At 40.5% G+C, this 20,996-nt stretch overlaps 1 protein-coding gene across 1 annotated transcript in view; it reads right to left on the minus strand.

The window, feature by feature from the left end:
- Positions 1–206: 206 nt before the first annotated feature.
- Positions 207–20,996, minus strand: part of si:ch211-278a6.1 (SRC kinase signaling inhibitor 1) — a 57,832-nt gene continuing 37,042 nt past the window's right edge. Inside the window, exons 14-22 of the mRNA XM_039611264.1 lie at positions 20,689–20,836; positions 19,437–19,743; positions 19,035–19,296; positions 17,898–18,037; positions 17,608–17,760; positions 17,039–17,167; positions 14,338–15,231; positions 11,813–11,950; positions 207–5,442 (exon numbers count right to left, since the gene is read on the minus strand). Of these exons, the coding sequence (XP_039467198.1) occupies positions 4,924–5,442; positions 11,813–11,950; positions 14,338–15,231; positions 17,039–17,167; positions 17,608–17,760; positions 17,898–18,037; positions 19,035–19,296; positions 19,437–19,743; positions 20,689–20,836 (2,690 nt within the window). The 3' untranslated portion in view covers positions 207–4,923. The remainder of the gene's footprint in view (positions 5,443–11,812; positions 11,951–14,337; positions 15,232–17,038; positions 17,168–17,607; positions 17,761–17,897; positions 18,038–19,034; positions 19,297–19,436; positions 19,744–20,688; positions 20,837–20,996) is intronic.

Genomic DNA, 20,996 nt, shown 5'->3' on the forward strand with positions numbered 1-20,996 from the left:
CTGGATCTGTCATATAATGCAATATTTGATATTAGGTTGAGCAGGCAAACCATATGCAACAGGACTATTGCAGAGGCTTCTTCTGAGCCCACTCAGGGGCATTTGCTACCTGTCTTCCCTTTCTCCCAGCTTTCCTGTCATAATAAAGGCTAAAAAGCTTCACTTGCTGACAAGTCAGTTTAAAGCAAGATCAGACACTACGACTGTACAAGAGAGCTGCACTTTATTTGACACACAATCACAGCAACTTATGTACAAAAGAAGGCAGGTTCAACTGCCTGCTGTCTTCTCACAGGAAAAACACACACATTTCTCACAGAATATCATGGCATCCACACTGATAAATTAGTATCTCCAGTATCAGTAGGCTTTTAAATTTATATATCATTATATCATAGATCTATTTTCTGTATTATTTTTGTTCTTATATCACACTACTCTACAAATGGGAGAGTTACTCTGTGGAAAGAGGACACCATCACTGGTGACTTCTCTGGTTGGGGTGCGTTCAAGCATTCCTGACTCCTTTTCGCACTCTCAGCCACTATCATCATTGTCACATAACGTCACAGTAAGACTGAACATGCCCGTGTCACACATACCAAAATAATGTCTCATCCTTCATGTTTGTAATCCTATAACATAGAACCCTTCTCTGCTTTATTCTCACTTTTTTGAGAAAACATGTAGACAACATTTTTTTTTTTAAATCACCGTGCGATTGCTTGAGACTATACATGCATTGTTTTGTATATACCTTTGTACCCATCGTCATAGTTTATTATTAAAACATCTTCTTTTGGACATAACAATTTGTTGAACTCGCTAGGAATGACTTGGCCTATTTACAAGTCAATTTTGTTTTTCTACTTTTGATGCCAAGAGTTTGGAACATCCACACATTCATGTAAAAATCTCATATACATACTATAGAATGTAGATTCATTATATTTAAAAAAAGATACAATGGCAAAAGAAAAGATAAAAGGTTAAATTCATAAACTCCACATAATTCCCTTATTAATCCAACTTTCTGTTTTTGTTTTTTTTTACATTTATGGTTTAGCATAACTGCTACGTAAAGCCACTCAGAGGAACAGGTGGAGCAATATAAGCAACAAAAATGAGCTTCCACCTGCCTGAATCTTTCTGTGCTGAGGATCCACATTCCTGCCATCCCTGTTCACAGGCAAGCATGACACAGGGATAAATTAAAGCCAAGTATTATTCCTTTTTTTTTCAAAGCAGCAAGGCCTTGTATGACGCTTTCAGGCCCACAAACTCACAGTTACTACAACATGTGTTTCCGACCATCTCCAGTATCATTAATACCAGCTCAATCATCACGACACAGAATGGGGAGAAACGAAAAAACAAAATTAAAAATAAAACAGAAACTGATCACAGTTACAGAAAAAAGTACCCTTCCCAAAATAAAACAACAGTAGCAAAATAAGCCCAACACACAGGCACTGGTCCAGCCTCTTATATCTTAAAGTGACCTTTCACATAAAGAGGCAAAGGTGTACACGAGCTGGACAAGTATTTTCAGGGAAAAGCTTTTTTTGTGTGTTTTTTTACAAATTAAAATTACATAAAATCTAACTTGGTGTTCGTAAAGAAAAATTTAGAATTTAAAAATGAACTAACTTCAGAGTATATTACAGAGGCTAACTCTTATCTATACAGAGATTTTAAACAAATATAAAAATGTTCTGCATATGAATAAATAATCTCAGTGTGAAATGCAATATCTCTCAATGAATTAAAAAAAGAAAAATCTGTACAAAATGGTCACTAGTATATAAAACAGAAGAGATGATGACATTTTACAGTATATAATTTAATCTAGGCCTATATATATATATTTATATATATATATATATATCACATTTTCTTCACAATTATAATATCATACACAAACATCTCACTTAGATATATTTATATATGTATATTTCTTCTGTTTCATTTCAAGTTTGAGTTTTTCTGATTGCCAGAGGCATCCACTGTGAGTTTTTTTTTTGACATGCCCTCTAAACCTCCAGCCATGTTGAAATCACAGCCCACTAACACTTGTCTTGAAAAAAAAAAAAAGTCCAGAGAGCACTGTCACGCAATTCTGGGAGGGTTTCATTTCAGACTTTACTTGGGGGAAAGCAGCCAAGCGTGCATGCTTCCTCCCCATTGCTCACCAGACGCAAATGCAGCAAATTTAACTTGGAGAGTTATGGATTTGAGTGTGGAACAGCATGAGTAAGTGAATTTCTTTCATTTGACTTCACTCAATATGAAACCCGGGGCTTGAACCTGCCTGGCAGAGCTACAGAGCACCCAGGGGTGAGACTTAATTCGCTGTGCTGCGAGCTTGCAGTTGTGCACACTGTTAGAGCTGGGGAGTGTTTAGTCAAATGCCACTGCTGCAACCTGACGCACTGCATTTCAAGTGCCGTTTTCTTTTATCTGAGAAAAATGGGAACAAACCAGTTCTCGCAGCTTCTTCTTTGGGTAAATGGGTTATTCTGTCATTGCTGCTGATGTACTACTGTAATACAAGATCATTTGGGGGGTTCTGGCAGGAGCAACGTCTTAGAGGCACTGGGAAAAACATGGTTACAGGTCCTTGTAGATAAGCAGGCAGGAGTATGTCAAAGGCAAAGAGCACTGCCTTGGTAAAATTGCAAGAGCGCTAATTATATATTGCACACATTGTTCATAATTGAGGCTCGTCAAACTTTGTTCTTGGATAACCTCAGCTAAGCACTTTTGACTTTCAGAGATCCTTCACACCAAATTCAATGCAAAGTGAAGAGGGCAGGGAAAGAAGTGCCCTCTGGCTGTCAGACCCTTCCTCTCATCTCTTTGGGTCTTTTATTTCACAAGCGCTCTCAATGGACACAGGACGAGTCAAAGCCGCCCTTATTAAAGTATCCTTCAAACACATGTCCCCAAACTAATCCCCTCTCCTAAAGCTGCCTACTCTTTGACATGAGCCCCTTTTCACATGTTTTAAACCTCAATGCCACAAAGCATCGATTTCACACAGTCATGCTGGAGAACCAGTGAGAAGAATCACTTTGTCGGTTACGGTCCATTCAGCTACTTCACCTCCCCAGCAGGCTGCCTCGAGGCAAACACACAGGACAGGCAGCTTCCAAAGAGGTTCCTCGTGCAGGGTTCACACTGACAGACCTTTGATGTGCTTGAAAATAATCCCAACTTGAGTTTCTATCATCGAGAAACACTGAAGGCTTTCATTCATAAAAGTTTCATGCTTCAAAATGCAGGTAATATAACCAAAGCGATACTTGGAATCTAATGTGTAGCATATCAAATGTATATGGGAATGCTTTGACCTTTGTGCTTGTCATAATTAACGAAAATTACAAAGTTAATTCTCATTAATTGGGTTAATTTTGTGTTTGACAGTCAACTGTGCTTGCTTTAAATTTCAATACTTTCCTCTTGTGTCGCTCTTGGTTTGTAAGACTCACTTTTAGGCTTTATGTGTCATCTGCTCATTTACAGAATGTGTTATATTTTACAATAAGACCTAAACTTTGATGTGAGTAGTTTTGAACTACTATCCCAAAAGAAAGAATCTATCAGAGGGTGAGATCAGATTAATATGGCATAATTTACCAGAGTGCTCTTTATAAGTGGTGAAACAGATGTGACCTACGATGATTATTCACATGAGATTGGCTGAAAGAAAAAAAAAATAGTTGAGTCTGTGCTGTACAGGTTGCTTTTTCAGGTGTGTGTGTGTGAGAGAGACTGTGTGTTTGTGTGTTGTTCTTCAGTGTGTGTGCTTAAGTCTTTGGGATGGGTTGTGATGTCAGGCTCTGTAATGCCAGAGCAACCTAGAAGATGCTACTGTGGAAACATCCTGATTGTCATAATTAACTAGTTAATACACACATATGAAAACCAACATTTGAATACAATTCATCGTTTGCACTTTTCCCTTCTGTTTGCGTAACCGTGCCTCTTTGTCGTTTCTTTAAAAAGACTTGTGCTATTTCAGGACTGCTGCCTTTTCTATATTCTTGTGAATGCACTGCAGTTTCCAGTTTTCCAATTAGACATCTACTTTAAATGTCCCTAATTGCTGATGCAAGTATTTCGTTTGTAGGGTTGTAAATATAGATTAAAATACAAAATTAAATGAAAGCAGACTCCGAGACAGGAGGGGGGAACAATTGTGTAAGCTCAGTTTGTACAAACAAAGGGGAAAACATAGCACCAGTTTAGAGTTTAAAACAGGCGATTTAAAAAAAAAAAAAAAGCCACAAATGCCCTTTTAACACTAAACAGCTTGAAACTTCATTCATCACCTTGGCCACCTTATGATTTTTTGAAATATTTTTTTGTTTTCTGAGTGGAATCACATTCAGTCAGGTGATGCAGGTAAGTCAAAACAATACTATCCTGAACACACACAACTACTGAACTCACTTGGTGATTATTGCAGCTCTTTTTTCTATATGATCAAAGTCACAGTCTAGATACTTCACTATGCCACTAACAACCCACTGAGAGAGGGTATGTGAGAATGGTGCTGTCAGCAAATACATCCAGACCACATCAGCTTATAGCAGGTAGCTGGTGGGAGGGGAGGCCTGTTTGTGCACTCTCTATCTGGGAAGGTGACAGAATGACTTTGTGGTAGAACTGCAGTAGAACTAAGGTACCGGATCAGAGTAGGAAACTTGTCCGTGAAGAAAACTGTGACTCCATTTACACTGTGGTAGACTGTGCAATAAAAGGAAAGAGAAAAAACAAGAAAAGAAAAATTAAAAAATCTTATAAGAACTGGAATATAAAGAATATTGTTCCATAATGCAGCTAGTTCATCTTTATGGTTCATGATATGATGGTTGTGGTTGAGAACTGTATCCAAAGTCCTTATCCTCCTCCTATTCATCACTTGTTGCCAGGGTAAAAGTCCTTTTTCACAGGCTTGCTGCCACCATCTTTGCACCTGTTGAGGCTGGAGCTGTCGAGGCTACGCCTGCTGGGCTTGAGAACTCCAGAGGAGAAGGCAAAGGAACCAAAGGTGGGAGAGGAGGGAGATAGGGATGGAGTCGGGGTGCTTGGCGAGGATGAAGAGGAGGAGGTAGCAGTTGGAGTAGGGGAGGAGGATTGGCTGCTGGGCAGGGGCAGGGAGGAGGCTCGCTGCTCACGTAGAAGGCGGTGATGACGAAGGGCGGAGGAAAGGAGCAAGGCCTCGGCGCTCAGGCCGGAAGCAGATAGGCTTGCCAAGAGGGCCTTTGCTTGGCTTGAGGAGGCTGTAAGTGCAGGCATCGCCCCCTCCTGGGGATACTTCCTCAGACCAGGAACAAACGCTGCCGCAGGAGAGGCCACTCGGCCTGAAAAAATGCCCGTTTTGATACCAGAGAGGTATGGCTCAATGCTGCCACTGGTGCTGTAGGTCCCTTTCGCCTTCAGGTAGAATAGGGACACAGAAGACAGGAGGGAGCAGAGGAGGAATGTAAAGAGATGAGGTTTTCAGGGGTCGAAGGGAAAAATCATGAAAAATGAAAGTCTTAAAATTGGTTGTGGTTGGGTACTGTGCCCTGCAGCACCTTCCTTTACTATTACACTCAAACATTTCTGCACAAGCATGCTTGCACACGCACACGCACACACACACACGCGCGCTTACACAGACTGGGTGTCAGACCATATATCAGAGTAAACATTGGGGATATGAAAGTAGTTGATAAGGTACAGGGAGCACATGGTTGTGTGTATCTCTGGAGTCAGGTGAACAGGAGAAGAAGGAAACTGAAGAGGCTGGACACGGACAGGTTGCTCACTGCTGCAGGTTTTATAGGTAGGGTAGATGGGCAGGCCAGGAGGTGCAGGGCAGCACAGGTTCACACGGGGTGACGGGGTAGGTGAGGTTGCACCGCAGGAACAAGTGTCAGAAGAAACATGTAGTGAAGGGGAGGGGGAGTGAAAACAGAACAGGAAACAAACACAGGAGATTGTTATTCAGGTTGATATCAGACTGTGTGATGCAAGCCACGACAGAGGCTGCCATCTACACGTGATAAACAAAATGACTGATACCACTGAGAAGGTGCAACAGTGAAAGTGGGCAAATGACACTGTTGACCACCTTTATTTTGACACTTGTTTTATTAATGTTGACTCATTAAAAATGTACACATCCTTTCAGTTCTTTTGTGTAATGCAGAAATGAGACAGTAGATGGCACTGTTTCAACAGTAGATTGAGACTTGTGGGTGATGCGTTTACAACATGTATTGGTCTGTCTTTGTCAAGCAGACTACATCTGAGAGAACAGTTTCTGTGTTTCATGTGCAAATCCATTTTAAAAAGTAAATACTCGCTTTTTAATATATGGCAAAAAATGTGTTTTTGTACTTTTCAGATGAAGCAACAGGAGAAAAGTTGATTTCTGCTGCTATAAAAGTTTTACTCTGTTTGTTCTGGGATTACGGGAATTAGTTCTGCTTGAAAAGACAGCAGGTGTGCTAGTCTAGACTGCACTGCTGGGAGGCTTTCATCTGCTCTGTTGCAGCTCCAGATCCTGGGCTGCCAACCGTTCCCAGAGAGCCGGGCTGTTCCTTCTGCTCAAGGAACTCTTCTCAAGCCTGGTGGACACATTTTTTTCTGGTCTGCGAGTGTGGGAGAGCACCCCTTCATCTCACGCACTCGGACCTGCCTGCCAAATGATAACCTCCATGGATAGTCCCTTACTAACCCCAACTCATGCCCAACACCTTTAACTAGCCTGCTTTACTGCCAGAAGTAATAAGTGGCCAAATGGGAAATGGAAATAGGGTTTTGCGGCGTGAAAGTGATTCACATTGTCATGCCTTCCTTGATCTGTGCCAAAGCAAACGGAGAGAAATTGTGGCTTTGAACTGTCTGTTCTTATCCAACACATTGATTTGAAGGATCCTCATGCCTGAAATGGGCTAAGTATGTCTCAGTATAGCTTTATTGAGCAAGCAGCCCGAGTACAGCGGCACGAGGCGCTATATTTTAACACCTGCAAATACACATAAATAACGCTAGAATTAAATCTAAAAAAGAAACTAATTCTCTGGGGGAAAAAAGCTACATTTTATACAGCTTTATTTGAAGGAACATTTTTGAGACTGTGGTAAGGTGTAGCAAGGCCATTATGAAAATCTGACTGGCCAACTTTATCCCTACCCCATAATCCTAATTTATGGTGATAGAAATGCCGCAATGTTCAATCAGTATTTTTTCTTGAAACGGCAGGACCCAAGTTTAACCAAAAAGTGGTACCAATTCATCTTTCCTTATCTTAAAAATTATAAACTATCCTTCCAGCTGGCTTTCAGTCATGACAAGTGAATGAACACCAGCTACCTTTCATGCCATCTGGAGGAAAGTGTCATTGTGCGGTAAAGATATTTAAATGTATTCAGATATTTAGGTCTATTCGTGTACTAGCTGGAGCAGGGGACAGCAGACCATCAGGAGACTCTGAAGTGCTGTCCTCGTTCCTTGGGTTCGGACCCTATTTAAAATGCCCCAGAAATGTCATTACGGTTTGGCAAGAAGAGACAAAAGAGAACAATCTAAAAACACCAAGGGGAAATGGAAGGAGGGGTAAAAGTTTGGGACCATTTAGGGAGCTATGAACAGCAGATGTTTAGGAGAATAGCCTATTTTACCTTGAGTTCGGCGCCAAGGAGAGCGATCACCCAAGGTGGGCACATCTGATTGTTAAAACAACAATATTTTTAAAAAATTAGCAGTGAGTTTGGTGGTGAAATGTTGATGGGAAGCACTGTGATTAACTGTAGTCATTGCCACATTTTACACGGTTCAAAAATATCAGCTAAACTTTAAGGTTTCATAAAATTAAAGAATACATCATATTTTGGGTTTTTTTTAGCGGCTGCAAGTTGAATTTCTCTTCAGAAAGATGACACACCAGATGTCACTGACGGGTTTTAAAAAAAAAGATAGGTAAAGTAAAATGTAGATTGGGCAAAAGTTCTTAATTAGCTCTTAAAGGCAGTATGCAAATCAGCCAGCCGCCTTGATAATTTGATGAGATGAGCAGCAGATAATCAGCATGTTTTTTCCTGCCTAGTCTTTGCTCAGCTGTTTCATTATACTGAATTTAAAATGATTTAGTAGACAGATTTTGCCCCATCAATCTTTAAACTAAATTATCAGGCTCTGCACCATTTTCATTTGACATTAAAGATTTCAAAAATATGTATGGAGTTAATGATGCAAGGACATTCAGACAGACAGACAGACAGACAGACAGATAAGTATCACTAGTATAGCCTTAATTTAATTATTCACCAATTTCAACTCTTCTTTTATAGTTTTGTTGCTGTTAAATCGGACCTTTTACAGTAAACACAGTCTGACAGCAAGTAGAGCAAAAACTGTGTTGCACTGATTAACCATCTATTTTCTTCTGTATACATAGAACCTATGAAACCAAAGGGAGAACATGCAATCGCCACACAGAACAGGCGGTGGAACCCAGAACCTTCTTGCTGTGAAGCCACAATGCTAACCACAGAACCACCATGCTGCCCTGTTTACTGATTACATTATTACAATTAAAAAAACACTTTCATGTAGCTGTTCACTTTTCAACACGCAAAAAATCCATATGTAATTTATCCACATCGCAGCATGAACTGGTAATGGTAACCTCACTTATTGGGATTGTCACAGTGCATAACAAGAGCAAGGGGTCACAAGTCTGCCTCACAGCAAAATTTATTTCTGAGTTTCTTTTTCCTCCCTCGAGCTACGGCTCTTTGTTTTGTTGTATTAGATAAAAAGATAAAAAGATAATTCTTGTGCTAAATTTCCCCCTGGCAGCTTCCTCCCACGGTCTAAAACATGCAGGTTAATTAGTGTTTCTAAATTGGCCAAAGGTGTAAATATTAATGGCTGTCTGTCGCTCTGTGTTAGCTTTCAAGTAGACTGGTGACATGTTCAGGGACTACATCATGTCTCTCCCGATGACAGCTGGGAGAGGCTCCAGCACCCCTGCAACCCTGAACTGCATGAAGAAAATAGATGGAAGGATAGAAGAAAATTTTGGCTCTGTTAGGCAGTTGAAGAAGAATGTTGCCAATGTTTATGAAGGAAACTGAGCAGATAGGGAGGTAATGGTGCAGATGTCTGCACAACTTACATGATAGAGCTACTTTGTGACCAGTAGTAGAGGTCCAGATTACAAGTAGCCGGTGTTTATTTCCTCAATGATTGTTAACTGTGCATCAAAACTGTTGTCAAACTTCCAGTTTGCACATTTACAGAAGCCCGTCTGTAAATGTTCATCCATGAGGATCGCCACCATTAATGAATGTAACAGGAGCTCAACTAGTGATCGTTAGAAGCATCGATATTTAGGACAAGTATCTGGCCAACTAACCTCTTTAGCCTTAAAGCAGCTAACAAACTATGGCAGCATTTTTAAAAATGGAGGCCTACCAACATTTTAATAAAGTGGCCAATTATTATATCAAGTGCACTTTTGCATCGAATAAATGTTTTTCGCTTGTCTTTATACAACACCTGGAAATGTACAAAGGGACTAGTAGTCCCTCATCGTTAAAAATAATACAAAATAGAGTTATTGGCTATTGTAGCGCCTACCACAGCTGACTCTTTATTCTCCCAGACTAAACCAGCTGGTTATTTGTTTCTCTTTGTTATTCATCACACAGTTGTGGTATGCTGCTACCCTTAACTGCTTGGCACCGACTTCCCACGCCGACAATTAGCTTTGAGTGTCCACCGTCCCTCGGAGGATAGCGCTTTCACTCGTACAGCATCTTTTCACAATGACTGTTTTGAAGTTTGTGGACAAAGAGACTGTGCTGCCTGTGAGTGTCATACTGAAATAATGGGATTAATTTTGCTTTCATTACACAAGTGTAGGCATCCACTCAGCTTCCAAATCTCGGGGAATGAGCGAGACTGACAGAGGAAGAGTGAAACGGAGAAAGGGCCAGCATGCATAAATTGCAGAGTAGAGAAAGCGGAAAGGGGAAGAAAAAGACATAAAGAAGAGGAAACCTGAAAGACTTTATGGTGGAAAGAGAACTGCCCTCTTCATACTGAATAATCAGTGATTGCCAGTGACTCAAGGGGTGATTATTACATGGCTCTGTAGAGATTCTTCTCAATCTTCTCTCAGTATGAGGCAACCAAAGCCCCCCATGTCTCAAGTCTCTGGCTGTCTGCCTAACGCATTCATTTTTCAATCTTTAAGACTGAATTTGTGTCTGAATGCTCTGTCAAATTCTGTGGGTTATGAAGGTTTAGGTGCACTTCACTGCTTCGGTTATTTTTCAAATTACATTGACATTAAGCCTTTTTCCCCTCCCGTGCACCGGCATGCTGTAAAAATCTTCTCTTGGCTTTACTTGACCGACATGCTCCAACAGTTCAATTTCCTTGCCTCTAGAGGCCATCTAGCATCCTTATGTCCAGTCTTTTGCCTTACTTTAAACCTCTAAAATGCCAGCATATTAGAAACTGAAAAAAGAATGAAAAGCCAGCTGTCAGGCATATGCATGACAACAAATACTTAGAGAGGGAGTTTATGAAGTTTTATAAATTAAACTCAAGCACTTTTAAGAGTTTCTTCATACCCAATTTTCTGTCAGACTTCAGAAAAAAGATGCAAGCACATCCATAATGCTAACACATGAAAACACTTTAATAGGTTTAAATTATATAATTAGAAGCCACTTAAGACTTTCAGACATGAAACACTGCTTAGGTAATTAAAGTGCTAATCCTTCATCACTCTAACCTGTGTGACATGCATCTCTCTGTGGGACAGTGCCTGCAGAAAATCCGTTGATCCAATTCATCATTCCCGTGATGATGAGCCTGTCACAATAATGTGGCATTAAAAAGTTTATGATTGTTGGCAAAACTGGCTTTGAATTCAATTCATCACTTCTGCTGAATGTTAAGTTTGCATCTTGAATGTTACACAGACTGTAATACACAGAGGGCGAGGAAGGTATCATGCTGAAAGGTTGCAGTGGTTCTGCGGGGCACAGAAAGGATCGAGTGGCAGTGAAGAGTGGTAGTTAAGGCCTATTTAATCTTGATCTGGTGCAGAGTGGATTACGTGAATGGATGCGCACACACTTGCTTTCGAGAAAATAACTCTGAACGAAGGCTTGCTGAAGTTGTTGGGGAGGTGGTGTAAACATTAACGCAAAATATGTCTCTATTTGAGGAACAAAGCAATTAAATTTGCTTAAACACAGAACAAAATCAATACTATCCTTTCTAGCTTGATTTTTGGTAGGCCCAGATTTTTGCACTCAAAAAAATATTTATGCCGAAAATGCTGATGTTAAGCAATTTGACTACATAAGTATAATGTAAAAGAGTACGTTTAACAGAATCTGGTCAAATTAAATGTACTTTATTGGTATACATTCAGTATATACGGCATTTTCCCCTAATAATTAAATACTTCAATAAATAAACCTTTGATTTTAAACATTTAATTTGCATTTTACTAAGAATGACAGCTTCATGTTTATAAAGGTGAAGAAAAACATTTCTCTTTGAACCTCTGGCAGTTTCAACTATAGTGACTCTGTGGGCATAAAGGCAGATAATGATCATTATTGTAATTTTCATGTTTTTTATATCTTCATTTTGTACAAGCCTTCATTAAGTGCTTAAGATGGTTACACCTAATATGCCACTTGTCCATCATAGGGCTCATGCACAGACACTGCCAGATTAAGTTTGATTTGGCCTCAACAGTGCAAAACATAAAGGCAAATTGTACCTGTTGCTGGCCCTGGACCTTCATGAAGTCCTCTCTTTTGCCACTTTTAGTCTTTTCTGTGCTGTTTTGTTGCAGGTGCTTCAGTTTGGAGGCAGCTGAGGAGTGGAGAAACTTCCCGCCACCGGAATTAGTTCCTCCCTAAGAATAGAATAAACAAGAGAAGAACAGAGGAGAACCATTAATAACACTTTGTCACACAGCAGATGTCTGTAGATGTCACTTCCCCTCTACAGTGTCTTCAATTTAAGCCTCAGACACACATCTACTTACTACAGAGTTTGAGTCCAGCCTTTATCAAGTCTTTCTCTTGAGACTAATAAGGTTTTTAAGACCTCAGCTTATAGCTGGTATAAAATGGAACTATCCACTTCACAGAGTTTCACTATCTATCAGCAGAAGATGACAAAGACCAGAATATAGAAATGCGGCATCAAAACTGACGTTGCGTAGCTTAGCCTCACCACAGGATCCACGAGGCAGTGTGCTTAATGATCTTTCCTGCTGAGTTACTCTATTGACTCTCTCTAATACACAGAAAAACAAATACACATCCAGTCAAATTTCCATCCAACTGTGCCTCATCTGCACACAGAGACATTAGCTGAAAGGAAAACTAACAAAAGATTAACCCTAATATCAAATAGTCAGTTACCCCTACTACATTAAATCAGAGAAGAAAGACTTGTAACCACCTTCCTTCTGCGCCAAATCCTTTTTTAACGAGAAGCAGAATTTTAAAATTAGATCATAAAATTTGCAAGTAAACTTGCTGTTTGATGTGCTAATTAAAAACTAAACTCTAATGGGTTCTGAAAGTAGATTTCTTGTCAGTGTGAATTTGGTAAGTGTGCCAGCAAATGTTGGACAAGAGTTGGAAGAAGGGTCATGCTGAAATGATGAACGTGGTTGAAGTTGGAGTGATGAAATAATGTGTGAAGACTCTGTAATCCTCAGCCGTGCCCATGGGAATGCTTTCTGGCTCTACATCAGAGGGCTAAAACTCACCATGACAGTGTGACTGTCAAGTATTGCAGCCCTGCCCTGAGTGGTAGGCTACAATCAGAGCAACGGGGAGTGCTACGCAAGCTGTCAAGACCTCTCAGAGAAGTGGCAGCTGACACAGGAATGCTTTTGATAATTACTAATCTTTTGTTGTGTAGCGGTCAGCTGGAGGTGAGCTAAAGCCAGGCCACTGACAACATCTGGTAATAGAGTTCAGCACATGGTCAGTACATATTAATGTGAAGTATATTAGAAGTGATACTAGGCTTTGGTAAGAAATCTTTTGTTTTTTAAACTTATTAGATTGAATTTTCTCTTTGTAGTTTTATCTCGTTAACTGAAAGCAGCTAAACAGTTTAAATGACTCTGTTTATGTCCTTATGATTAAACATTTTGGGTCAGCTGTTTACATGGATTGTAAATTTATGTGGATGGATGAATACGCACTTAATCAAAACAATGTCGCAAAAGTGCTGCATCTGCATTTGTCAGTGGCTCTTTTATCTGTGACGCGTGTCTGAATAGCTCCCCGAGAAAGGATTTCTCACATCAGTTTAGGGCAGAAGTTGCTGTAAATGTGATATTCTCAATTCCTTGCATTGAAATGATTTGAAAGGGCAGCAATTAAATTCAACTTATTAAAAAGGTTACAAGCCTCGTCCTGTTTATTGTGCTTGAGGTGTTCATATGGGGAACTTCTACTGTGTTTGATCTTTTAAAGTGAACATTCACAGAACAGATATATTAGGCTCCATTTAAGCATAACCACTGTAATGTGTGCAACAGGCCCTTTTTATAAAAAGCCATTCTGACTTGTCACAGCAGGGGATTTAAGTAGGCCAACATGAACAATACCGGGACCTGGCCCATGTACATGGAACAGATTCTTAATCTCATTAATAATGTCTCTGTTTACCTTGCAATGACACATCAAAACAGCTGCTGCAAAAAGAGCATAATGTACAACAAAATGATCCTGGATAATGGAAGATACAGCTTAATGTAAATATGTCCTCGTGCTACCTTTTAATAAAGCATAACCGCAGTTGTATTGCTTTGTGCTTAAAATGATTAGTGAGGAAAAGAGAGTTGGATTTCAGGGCAGAACTAAGATAAGAAATTAAATTAATTAGATTGTACTAACCAGTAAAGAGCAGAAAAGGAGAAGAGGAAAATGCATTTATTTTTTATTGCCTCTTGGTATAACAAAAGGCAAAATTAGCTAGACTCACAGACAGATAGGAGATACCAGGACAGATCAATAAAAAACAATTAACAACTCTGAGCTCAGCAGGAGAGCAGCCCCAGCACTAATCACAGAACAGACAAGTAGGTAGGAAGTCTGCTGTCTGTCCCCTCTGCACGGTTTCGATTTCAAATACAGTCGCATGCCGGTTTAATCAGGGAGCAGACATCAGAAGCTGGAAAGTGAATTTCCAACAGTCATCCACAGAGAAGAAGAGAAGAAAAAAGAGGATGCTGCTTCAGAGCAGGAATGGACATAGGAGGTGTAAGCAGTAAACCTGGATTGATGATGGACCCGAGGCGGACGGCTTGGGTGGGAGTGGTGGCTTCTTCGCCTCAGTTGGACTACCAGTCGTCGGTACAGGGCTACTGTTGATGACTGTCTGACTGTACAGCTGCTCTCTAGTAGCATGACCGCTGATCTCTATCAATGTGTTTTCCAGCTCTCGAATAGTCTCCTCCAAGCTGTCCAGCCTCTTGTAGGTGGCGCGTCGGACATTTTCGGTCATTCTCCTCGGAGTGTCCGCAGAGCTAGTTGACCCATTAGGGTTAAGAGTACTGCTTACTGAGCTCAGCTGTATCTCAGGTATTAACCTAATTTCAGGTTTGTGGTGAAATGTCAGCATGCTAGCCCCCGTCTCTATGCCTCTCCTCAGAGCCTCAGCTAGAGACATCTGCTGGCCTGGGGCATGGGAGAATTTTAATTCGAATGTCCCCATAAGGGAATACAGCAGTTCGTAGGCCTCTTTGACAGTTTTTTGTACCTTGAAGAGCACTAGCAGAGGCCGGTGACTCAGCTGAGTTTCAGACAGTTCCTTAGTCTGCGGTGAGATGATTAAAGTGTGAAGAACATCTCCTTTAGTCTCACTGAGCTCTTGGACCTCAAGAGGAGACACCACTCTCATGTCCAGATCTGTCACCAGCAGGGCAACTTCCTGTTTGAATTCACTATCTGAACACTGTTCTCGCTGTGGAGGACTTTCAAATCCCCCTGAATGCTTTCTCCTTGAAATTATAGTCTTGCCGACTGAATGATGACCAGTCCAATCTTGTGATTGAATCTCCTCCACAAGGTCATTCCCTAAATCTCTGACAGGATCCTCTGAGTTTGTGAGCGAAGCAGGACAGCACTCTGTCAACACGATGTGGGGGACAGGAGACATGTGCCCTGCCTATAAATGAAGAAAGCACTTGAGGTTTAAATTTAAACACACTCCAAGCACAAACTTCAAGTGAGATTACAAACCATGGCATTAAAAACACCCAAGCACATCAGAAAGCATGAAAGAAGTATTATCACATCGTATCTAATACCTTTGTAGATAATGCTGCCAGGATGCTCAGTGTATATTCTTTACATACTGGCTCTCACACACAAAAGCACATTATTTGCACTTATTATCAATAAGTGCAAATACCTGTTAAGGACTGATGACTTTTACAAACATATGTAAAAAGTTGTGTAACAGGTATAAATGGGAGTGATTAGAAAAATTGTTAATGAACGTACTGAATCAAATTACTCACTGTCAGACAAACCTGACTCTTTCAGTTATTGCTTTGGGTTTGCAGCGCATTAACAGCAGAAACCTCTGTATAGCTCCTGCCCATATACACTAGATAAAAGTAAGCTTATAACCCCAGTTCCAAAAAAGTGTGGATGCTTTGTAAAATGGAAATAAAACCAGAAAGCAATGATTTGCAAATCCCAAAAGCGATGTATTTTTCTCAAAATTATTTAACCTGAAATAAAAAGGTGCAACAAAAGGCAGAAAAGAGCATCTTAGAGAGGCAGACCTCAGAAACAAAGGTGGGCAGAGGTTTACCAATCTACATAAAGCTGGATTTAAAAAAATGTGGAACATTTTCAGAATAATGTCCCTGAAAATAAAATGAAAGTCTTTAAATAGCTCAGCCTTTACAGTATTTCATCAAAGGATTTAGACAACCTGGAGAAATCTCTGTGCACAAAGCCAAAAATCAATATTGGATGCCCTCAGGTGGCATTCTCTGTGAATACAGTTCGCTGTGCTATCCACAGCAAACTGCATTCAAATGCAAGCGGAAGCTCTATGATGCAAAGAAGAAGCCAAATGTGAACATGATCCAAAAGAAAATGCCACTATCTTTTGGCCTAAGCTAATTTAAAATCGACTGAGGCAAAGTAGAAAACTGTTCTGTGGTCAAACAAATCAAAATTTGAAATTGGATTTGGAAAACATGGCTGCTGGATCCTCTGGACTAAAGAAAAGAGGAATCATCTGGCTTGTTATCAGAGTTTCGTTCAAAAGCCTGCATCTCCGATGGTATAATGGTGCATTATTGCCATGGAATCAGCAGTTTGCACATCTGGAAAGGGTAATACTGATTTTTAACGCACCAATACTACTTATTGTGCTCTACTCAGTTTGAGCACTCAAAGCATTTTCTTACTACATGCCTCATTTCCACACACATACAAGTGCTTTTTTCTAAGCCTGAACACTTTTTACCTAATGTTCACACACTCTTACTTTGATACTGCATTTATTTCAACAGTAAGGCTCATAGAGTCCGTGTGCTGAACTTGCCTGCTTGCAGTTCAAACATATTACAAATTGAAAATATTTGGCACATAACACAAATGAAAATACCACAAAGAAGACCCATGACTTCTGAGCAGCTAGAATTCTATATCAGACAACAATAAAACAATATTCAAGCAACTAGTCTACTCAGTTCCCAGATATATAAGCTTACATAGTTGCAAACGTTGCCCTGTCCTGACTTTTGAGACATGTTGCTGCCATCAAATTCCAAATTACTTTTTATTTTTTACCTTAAAGTTTTTTTGCACCTTTTTATTTCAGTTTTTATACAGTGTCCCAAGTTTTTTGGAACTGGTGATGTAGTTAATAATTCTTGTGTGTGGTAGCAGGCGCAGAAGTGAAGAGATGGAAACTTAGTAGGTAGATCACTCAGGGTAAGCCAAAGGGTTACCTCACTGCCTGAGGCCTCAGGGGCCCACAGGTCCAGTCTGGATGGGTGTAAACTTTTCATACTGCATGGGCTAACTAGCAGGGAAAGGGGAGCTGGCTTAGAGAGCCTGAGCGGGGCTCTCTCAAATAGCTGAGGAGGGAAAAAAAGAAAGTTTCAAACTGTTATTATCTGCAAAATAAAAACACAGCAGCAGCTGAATGATCAAACTCAATTACTGTTGAGTCTTTACTCTATTCAGTTTCAGCAGGTCATCTCAAACACAGTCCAAGCAGCTATCAGGATCCATCTGTCTGGCTGCGATCTGTGAGCCCTGGGTGATGATGTGTGTGAGTGAGCAGTATGTGATCTTTGGGCTCTCACAGTGCCAGGGGCTGGGGACATATGGCACCTGCTGCTTGAACATGTGGTAATGAGGGTGAGCATATCTGAACAGACATTGTCTGTCTGTGTGCACACAAAGACTTGCTCCAAATTGTGGACGTAACATGAATACTAAAAACATTCCTTTTGTTTTCTTTTCAATGAACAACAGACTATTGGGGATATTATTAACCTTGTGTTTTCCTTACCTCCAATTCGGCAGCAATTTTCTCCTCCTCTCCCTCCTCTTTCTCTTCAGAAGCCAGTGTGGGAGGTGTTGATGAAGGACGAGGGTTTTCGGACACAGTCCTCCTCAGTTTTATGTGAGGTTTCTGTCCCTCTGTCTCTTCAGATTCAGACTTCTAGAGCCACAAGAACAAAAAGGGGTAAGAACTTGTCCAAAGCTCAAATATATCTATAGGGGAATCTTAATATGATCATTTGTAGATTTAAGGATTAAAACACTGGAATTGTTCAATACACTATTTTTTTCAGTTACCTTTATGCTTTTTCCAGGAATTAGTGGCTCCCCACTGCGAGTGGTCACTCCTGGAGATGAGGGGAAACTGCGTCTAGGCGGTGGAGGTGGAGGGGACTTGGAGGGTTTCTCTGTTCGATACCGAGGTACTGTAAGCTCATCTGAAAACACAGTAACATGTCATTAGAAACAATTATTAGATTATTAACACAGAATTTTTGAAACAATATCATGCCAACAAATCCAATTTAGCTTATGTATGGAAGAATAAAGGTGAGGCTTTTAAAAAATATGATCACTGTATCAACTGTAAAGGATGGTGGTGGTAGCTTCATGCTCTGGAGCTGTTTTGCTTCCAGTGGTACCAGCACATTGTACAAATCCACAGCTAGAGACAACTGGGTGTTCCAACAGGACGATGACCCCAAACACACATCAAAACTGGTTTTGTAGTGGATACAACAGGCTAACATTAAGCTTCTGGAATGGCCTTCCCAAATCTCTGAACTCATACATACTTGTTGATGGCTACCACAAGCATAAAGTTGAAGTGTAACTGTGGTGGAATTAAGGCACAGCGGGACCACAGATTGTGCTTATGAGCCATTTATTTAGATCACATCACACCACAACACACACCAACCCCTGAGTCCCCGTGTTTTAACTCAGCGGGTGCGATTAAGGATGCTGTGCAGGTGCGTCCACCCTCCCGGCATGGCACGGCAGACCACGCCCCACCACAGTAACTTTTAACCTTTTAAGAGACATTTAACCAAGTATTATTAGAGAGTTTCTATATAACTGAGTATGTATATTTAATCCTGACCCTGTGTGAGGGTCAAACATTCAAATTATTTTTTTTTATTTTATTAAGCCATTAAAGATGTATGCTCTTCAATCAATCTACCCTGGAAAAAGAACAATTAAAAGAAGTAATTAAAAGCCCCAAATTATTATGATATAAGCACAACTGTATGTTTTAAACATGCAGTTTAATAAACTGATTAAACAACAGAGATTGTTTACTGAAGAATTAAAGATTGGATTCTTTAAAAAAAAATTAATTGGATGCTATGAAACAAAACTCCTTTCCTTGGTTCTTGGCTGTCTAATTTGACTTCGATCCATCATACTAATGCAGCCTGAGCCTCATCTCACCAGAGCCACGCCTGGACCCTCCCTCTTTCCCAGAAAGCTTGTGCTGGGGCTTGTTGGCACGGTGGTCTGGGGTCGCTGCCCCACTCTGGGGGGTCTGTGTTGATGGTGTGTTGGAGGAGGGCTTAATCTGCTTGGCAGCAAAATCCAAATCTGGAATAGCCTTCATTAGTTCAGCCTGGGTCTCTTCCAACAAACGGTTGATGTCCTGAGCACTGTACTGGGTTAGACTGGCCCGCTTCTCCTCCCAGTCCCGCTCTGCTGCCTGTGAAGTTGAGAGGTGGATATGAGCAGTGTATGAACACAAAACTATGGTCATGCCTCACTGGTTTACTGGTTTGCATCACAAAGTATTTACAGCAGATGGTGAAAAACGTGTAAATAAACAGCAGAAATAATCCCTACCAGTCGGACCTCCATGGACAAAGCTTTGTCAGCAGCAGCACGACGCTCAAGCTCTTCCAGAGCCTTGCCCTTGTGGGGAACAGGAGGATGATTATCCTTGTGAAGGCCGGATGGGTTGCCATGTCCACGGCTGAGGCTGGAGTGAGGGCTCCAATTGGACAAGCTGTTGCCTCCCCCGAGGTCATTGATGGCGAGCGGTGGGCTGGTGGGGATTTCAAAGTCTGCAAACTTTCGCAAGTCCTCGTTGTGCTTGGATGATGAACTAGTGAAGTCTTCATGCTTCTTCCATACTCCCTCATTTGCTTGTCTAGCAAGACAGAAGAAGAATTAATTAATCAACATTTTTAAATGTAACACAAACAACAAACATGTATTATACAGATCTTGAAATGAAAAGGAATTGCAAATGCTAAAAAAAGATCCAAAACACTAAACGCTGAAGGATAAAAACTTCCACTGCTACTGAATGCATTTGCCAACTTACTGTTACCCAAAAAGATGAAAGAAAAGAGCAACATTAGATGAGTTCTTTTATCACTGAGATTAATTAAGCCTGAGAGTGAGGCGCTTTTTGGACACAGGGCTGATTAGGAGATAGACAATGGCATGCCGAAGGAAAAAGTCCTTCAAAGTCCTCTAGTCTATACTAACCGCACAATTAAAACTGTTATTCATGTGACTGAAAAGGACATTCATCAGTGTGACATTCAATAATGCCAATTAAGTACAACAATACTGGAAGCTTGACTACACACTTAAAGACTGCTTTTCTTCACACTTGATGGATTTAAATCACTTCTATATCTCTTAATGAACTCAGAACAACTCTGACTTAAAAAAACAGCAAATGTTTAAGCATGAAAGTTTCTGATCTGGATCAACAACATTATCTAATCAATTTTCTTGGTCAAAGGCCTCTCTCACTGCCTCGTTTTATGAAAATCCATAATGTTCTGCTGGCACACAAGCACATGGGGGTGAAAACATTATGCCTTTGGCACAGGTGGAAATGGAAAAACTGGGCTGACCGGAATTGATTACAAGTGTATACCGGTCAGTCAGTGTTGGACCTATTTAAGAGCTTTCAGATCATACTTAAGAGCTTAAGAATTTACTGGACAAGTGCTTCCTTGTCACTATTTAAAGGGTTATTAAAATCTCTAACTCGATATAAAGACAGCTATTAGACTTTAATGTTGTTTTTTTAGTGGAATACAAACTACCACGTAGGTATTGTTGTACTAGGTCATACTTGCGCATGGTAGCAAGGGTATCAGTTATAGTCTTGCATCGTTTTAACAGGGCATCAAGTCTGTGTGGCTCTTCCTTCAGGAATTTGACAGCTTCCACCTCCACCCGGAGCACCACCCGCATCTTGCTCTGCAGACCTGGGAATTGATCTTCAGGGGAAAGCAACAGATTAACACAGGGAGCCAACTGTGATCCCACAAAAAATATCTATTACATTTTATCCAAAATGTTTTGTGGTAGGCAACCATAACCTTTTTCAATTTAGGTAAATGGTCACTGAGTTCATTGAGACAATGAGTAATCTGAGGG

This window comes from Oreochromis aureus, linkage group 4, assembly GCF_013358895.1.
Source record: "Oreochromis aureus strain Israel breed Guangdong linkage group 4, ZZ_aureus, whole genome shotgun sequence".
Lineage (NCBI taxonomy): Eukaryota > Metazoa > Chordata > Actinopteri > Cichliformes > Cichlidae > Oreochromis > Oreochromis aureus.